Raw genomic sequence first — 5766 nt, 5'->3', positions numbered from 1 at the left:
AGGTAATGAATCTTAATTCCTCTTTACACATGAAGTGGAGCCCCCATGATGCTATCACCCCATATAGACATTCTCCCTCCTTGTGGTCCTTCCCTGTTCATACCTTGAATCACTGGTCCCTCCCCAGAAGGAATGTGGAGGGAACCAGCTTTGTTTTGCTAAAACCCTGTAGAACACAGCAGGCCTAATGTTGGTATGGACACTCTACCTCTGGCGTGTGCATGCCAGGGGTCAATTCTCCCCACCAAGGGCTGAGCTTGTTGAGCCACTGCTATCACGTGACTCGAGGTCTCACTCTTCTGTTCCATTTCAAGGTGCAGTGAGGGACAGAGACTCTGAGCACTCACTTTCTCCTCTGTAGTCCTCTTGCTGAATGCCTCCCTCCCAATTCTGATCACTGACCTGATACAGAAGAAAATTCCTGCGATGAGAATTAGGAGGCTGAAGGCTGCGATCCCGATCACTACCTGGGTCCCGCAACTCAGGTTGGTGGCCTTGGGAGTGAGTGGTGTGGTGGCTGGTGCTGGAGTAGAAACCTGAGAGATTCAGCCTTTTTCCTGAGCCCAAATCCTGGGCTGCCTTCTCAGCTCTAGCTACCTCAGCTAAACCAGCAGTACAGACAGCTTCCAACCCTCTGCTCTGTGGCAGCCACTGTGACAGGTCTTAGGTGGGCAGAGAAGGAGAAGGAGGTCCCTGGGGTTAGGGACACACGTAGGTATTGAGCAGGCAAGGTCACAACATAACCCACCCTTGCTGGTGTCAGAAGAGGAAGTGACCCCTGGTGAGAGTGGTAGGGAATGGTGTCAGGAGCTGATGTGTGAGGTGGGTTTGAAAGATTTCAAGAGAGAAACCAGGTGAGATAAAAAAGCAAGTGATTCCAAGGGAAGGCCTGGCAAGAGAAGGATGCCTACAGTGTGGAGGTCAGCAAGAAATCCACGGTGGGTGCATCACAAGCTCATGCAGTGAGGAAGAGACGTTAGGAGGGGAGAAGGGAAAAGATGGGTAGTATACATCTGGCACTGATGCCCCGTGAAAAAGCATTCCAGATCACCGTAGATGGATTACTTACACATACACACACACACACATGGGCGCATACACAAGGGAACACCTCATCCAAAGGGAGCCACCTCTTCCTCCTCCTCTTCCCAGTTACCTCTGGTCTCCAGACTTTCCTTCCCACGCTCCATGAATGCTTTCAACCAACTCCCACAGTCCTCCCTTGATGTCCGGTATAAGAATTGGCTCAGCTCCTTGTCATTCTTCCACTCCTTCATGTAACTCCGTCCAGGAAGGACCTCCATCCAATTTATTTGGTTTGAGTCAAAAGGGAGCAAAGTCTGTCCACTGACACCAAACTGCCAGGACCCGTTGAAGTATCCATCAGCTTTCTGGTGACAGGTCATCACTGCCGACAGGTTGTGGGGAGCTGCCCCGTGGAAAGAGAACAGCCTTAACTATGGACAAATCCTTGGCCCCCACCCAATAGCTACGTTCTCTGATCTACCAATCTGGCTCTGTTCCGCCTCCACATCCAACCTTCATGCTGGACTTGTTACAGAGACCAACATCCAAGTGTTTTCTTCACCACATGAACAGGATAAATATCCCTAGGCCATACCCGATCTCTTATTCCCTTGGAGTATTCTGACTTACCAGGGTTAATGTCAAGCAGCAACTTTCTGAACTTGTGGCCCAAATCCTGTAGTGTTTGTAGCTGCTGTCCCCAGGTCTCGGTGCTGTTCACCTTTCCTCCAACGACATCCATGGATTTGGCTTTGACACCCCCACAGTCATAGGAAAGAAACGTTTTCTGATCCACCAGACCCTGGATTGTGCACCACTGCTGTCCGGGCGGGGGCTTAGGATAGGTGGTGAATTCATAGCAAAGAGAGAGGGTGCCTGTGAGGGAAAAGCATGAGGACGGATTAGGGGTGAGCAGGGAATGGATCCATTTGTCATCTCATGACATCTGTGAGGGGAGGAGAATCTGTGAAGGGCTGAGCTGGGGGGAAGGACTGCTCCTTCCCACACGGTGTTCTCCCCCATCTAAAGCTGGCGTTCTTTCCTTGTTTGAGGAGGGAAAGGATATTCCCTGGTTGCAGCCTCATATCCCAGGAGAAGGTTCACATTCCCTCTGCCCATGGGACTAATTCCCACATTCATGAGCACTTGACTCTGTTGAAGAAAGGCCAGGATGGCAGAGGGTCTTCAGAAGCAACCCAGGTGGGCTGCAGGGAGACGGGGAGTGTGTGGAGCTGCTCTGACCTTTGGGGTGAGAACAGGATCCACATGGGACACAAGGGTTCAGTTTATGATGAGGGTTCATAGGGTTTGTAGTACCGCGTGGGAGGGGCACTCCTGTGCTAGTAGACGGGTTTCTGTCAGTTTGGGAAGGGGCAGCCTCCACTGTACGATGTAGAAAAAGCAATTAATAGATCTTATGTACAGGTAGCTGTTCCTCGAAATGAATGCAATCATTTTGTACTGGAAACACATACTCATAAAGATAAAAACTAGACAAAGAATATCGAGATGTCCCCAGAAATGCAGCAGAGGAAAGGACCAGGGGGCTCAGAGAAGTGTGCACCCCAGAGTGGATGCAACGTGAACACCAGAAGAATGTCCTGTGCACTGTGCTTCATGGAAAGTCCGGAGGACTCTTGTGTGTCCAGCAGGTAAAAATGCCTGGTGAGCAAAACAAAAGCCAGCATTAGTGTAGTGAAAGGAGTAATACAGATCAGAGCAGAAATGAAGACAGCAGAGACTAAAAAATCTATATGAAAGGTGATTCTTCAGGAAGATAAACACAGAGTGGTCAAGTCTGGTTCCCATCCGCTGGCATGTTGTGTCCAGCCTCCTTCACACCGAAGGCAGAGCTCAGACAGATATGGTGTGGCCTGCCCAGCTGAAAATATTGGACAGAAAAGTGATGGATTCCTGCCCAATTAATAACCACCTTAGGGTGCTCTTTCCCCAAGGGGAACGCTAAGGGCCTGGGTTCAAAGGCAGATGTCCATACATGCCCCTGTCTACACCCACTGCCAGTGTCCTGCTGGGCATAGGGCACCCCTCCCTCATGCTTTAGGTTCTGAGGGCGAGGAGGGGTGTGTGGTTGGGGTGTGTATTCAGGCAGGGGCACAAGGTGCCAGCTGGGGCTTCTGGTTTGGAAGATGGAGGAGGCCTTGGGTACCTGAGGTCTGGGCAAGGTGGGCAGAGGCACAGGGGGCATGGGGGCACAGGGGCACAGTGACTCAGGAGGGAAGTGGGTGGATGTGGCTGGGGAGGCTGTGAGGTGCAGGGATGTGGTCTATTGACAAAGACTCTTAGGACTCCTGGAGGGCAGAGTTTATAAGAAACAGCTCAAGGCCTGAGCTGGGTTCAGCCTTGTGGCTTAGGATCCCATTCAGGTTTGGAGGCTGCACTTTGCAGGAGTTTGGGCGCGGCGGGGCGGCCGTGGGTCTCCTGACAGCCCTGTGGGTGGCTTCCCCTACAACCTCTCCATCCCTTGCTTCCGTTCTGGCAGACAGGGTGCGGTGGGGAGTGGTGAGAAGGGCTGAGGTGACCAGGAGGGGCGAAAGGAGCTTGTGAGCCGGGAGCCGTGCGATCGGAAGCCGTGGTGGGGCACAGCGGGGTGTCTCACCATTGCAGGCCGCCCAGAGAGGTTCCAACACCAGCAGCAGCAATAACAGTAGCAGCGGAGCCAGGACGCGCAGGAGGAAGTCAGGGGTCGCGGTAGGCGCCATGGGTCCTCTGGGGACAGAGAAGCGGGGTCCTGAGTGCAACCCACAAAGCCCGGCGGGGACTTGCGCCTGAGCCGCTTTCGCCTCCATAAGTTTCCGAGCACTTGGGGGACTCAGTTTGGGGTCTCAAGGCTACCGCGCGTTCTCTCCGTCCGCGGTCGGGGCCCCGCAGCGCAATCCTGTTTCCTGGGGATCCTTTTCCAGGGAGCGGCGCCGCGGCCCGCAGGGGACGCCCCCCACCCCACGGGCTCGGGATCCCTCTCCCCACGCCACGCCCCCGCCTGACCTGGGGCCGATTCCTGCTCCGCTGTCCGCGCGAGCTTCGATGGAGTCCCTCGTGGATGCTGGAGACGCGGCGCCCGCCCGGCTCGCCGGCCAGCGGTACCCTGCTGGCAGCTGAGCCGAGGAGTGAAAGGGTGGGTGGGGCTCCCGGGCCGAGGCAAGCGTGGGTGGGACCGGGAATCAAAGAAGGCTTGCCAGTGGTCCCAGAGCCTGGGAGGCGGAGCCGGGCGGCGGGGTTGCTGTGTCTGGCCAGGCTGCAGTGCCTGAGAGGTGTGGCCCGGCGAGCGGGAGTGGGAAGGCGTGGTCTGGGAGGCGTGGCCGGGAGGGCGGGGCGGAGACGTTCTGCCGGGACGCTGGGGCCCAGGAGTCTTGGCTGGGTGAGCGGGGCCTAAGGGGCGGGGCCTGAGGGGGCGTGGTCGGACCCACGGGGCTGAGGAGGCGGGACTGAGCCAGCGGGGCCTGCGAGGCGTGGCCCCAGGACCTGTTCCGGAAGGCGTGGCAGGGAAGACGGGCACGGGGAGGCGGGGCCGAGGCATCTTGCTGTGGCGGTGTGGCCCCGGAGGCGTGACCCGAGGGGCGTAGCCGGGGCGGAGCGGCCGGAGAGGCGGGGCTAGGGGAGCCGGGGTCAGAATAGTGGGGGCCAGAGGAGCAGGTAGAGCCGGGTGCTGGAGGAGAAGGGGCTTTTCCTGCGGGGCCTGGGGAGCCGGGGTCCCTGCCAGGGGAACCAGGGGACCGGGGCTCTCACCGGGTTGGTGAGGCCTGGGACTCAGACTTTGTTTCCTGGACAAATCAACTCGAGCATTTTGTCTTCCTTTTTTTAAGACGGTGTTTCCTGCGCAGTTCAGGAGCTGGGCTTGAACGCACTTTGTAGCTCCAATTCGAAGGGATCCGCGGGCCTAGGGCTCCGCAGAGCTGGGATCACAGGCATGTGCCACTGTGCCCAGCAGGGCTTTTGTCTTGTCAGACAAGTCCGGATTTTTTTTTCCCTAATTTTCCACCCTTCCCTTTTCTGATAATAGACACTGGCTGCAATGGTTACAAATTTATGTAAGTATTATGCATTTCAGATATATACTGATTGAATGAAAAAAGAAATAACTGATGTTTGTATGTTTTGAGCATAACTTTTCCATTAGCAAGATAAACGAGTAATCAGACTTACTTAGGGAGACGAGCTTTTCACTTGGTGTTGTCCCATTCCTTCCTGGGCCCTCTCTTTAACTATCTTCACCTTCAGCTTTGGACTCTTCTTCCTCTTTCTTAGAAGACCTCAGTGTGTTAGAACCCGCAGACAGTCTCTTTAGAAGACAAGGTGGTTGGAGACAGTTGTTAGCTGTGCTGTCAGCAAAGAATCTTATTCCTGGGAGAAAGAAATATACAGGAATAGGGCAGCTGCAATTTCCCCTAGGAAAACCTTGCCATGTGTATTGTCTCCTGGTGACTTCGAATAATGTTCACTTTCTTCTTTCTGTTTCTGTTGGACATTCCCACCGTTGTCTCCTCCATCCAGCGTCCATGCAGGCCAGCATCCATCCACCAGGTCAATACCATGTAAATAACTTCACACTGCCTTTTCAGCCTGTGTGGCCCCGAGGGAAGTGATCACCTGTGGAGATCAGAAGATGGTGTGTGGTTCTATTCAGAGTGTCAGGTCCCGAGAACGAGGTACCCATGGATGAATATAAAAGTAAGAAAAAAAGAAAACCAAGAGAGACAAAATTCTGGGATCAGGGGGCTTACA

The 5766-nt window shown here is 54.7% G+C and overlaps 1 protein-coding gene across 1 annotated transcript; it reads right to left on the bottom strand.

Annotated features, from left to right (window-relative positions):
* Window positions 1–44: 44 nt before the first annotated feature.
* LOC102023298 (retinoic acid early transcript 1L protein-like) lies at window positions 45–4261 on the bottom strand. Its single transcript, XM_013517320.1, has 4 exons — window positions 4030–4261; window positions 3644–3753; window positions 1657–1902; window positions 45–1429 (listed from the first exon to the last, which is right to left on the bottom strand). The coding sequence occupies exons 2-4, from the start codon at window positions 3744–3746 to the stop codon at window positions 1113–1115; spliced, it is 666 nt and encodes a 221-aa protein (XP_013372774.1). The 5' UTR covers window positions 3747–3753; window positions 4030–4261; the 3' UTR covers window positions 45–1112.
* Between the last annotated feature and the right edge of the window lie 1505 nt (window positions 4262–5766).

The sequence above is a fragment of the Chinchilla lanigera genome, unplaced genomic scaffold (genome assembly GCF_000276665.1).
Source record: "Chinchilla lanigera isolate Chin_1 unplaced genomic scaffold, ChiLan1.0 scaffold00038, whole genome shotgun sequence".
NCBI classification, from domain to species: Eukaryota; Metazoa; Chordata; class Mammalia; order Rodentia; family Chinchillidae; genus Chinchilla; species Chinchilla lanigera.
Note: the sequence above shows the minus strand (reverse complement) of the source record. Positions and strands in the feature narration are given on the sequence as shown.

Coding starts and splice junctions, on each gene's coding strand:
- LOC102023298 (XM_013517320.1), bottom strand. CDS start 3,746: ATGGCGCCTACCGCGACCCCTGACTTCCTCCTGCGCGTCCTGGCTCCG. Junction 1,903..3,643: donor TCTCTGGGCGGCCTGCAATG/GTGAGACACCCC, acceptor TTTCCCTCACAG/GCACCCTCTCTCTTTGCTAT. Junction 1,430..1,656: donor GCTGCTTGACATTAACCCTG/GTAAGTCAGAAT, acceptor TCCACGGGGCAG/CTCCCCACAACCTGTCGGCA.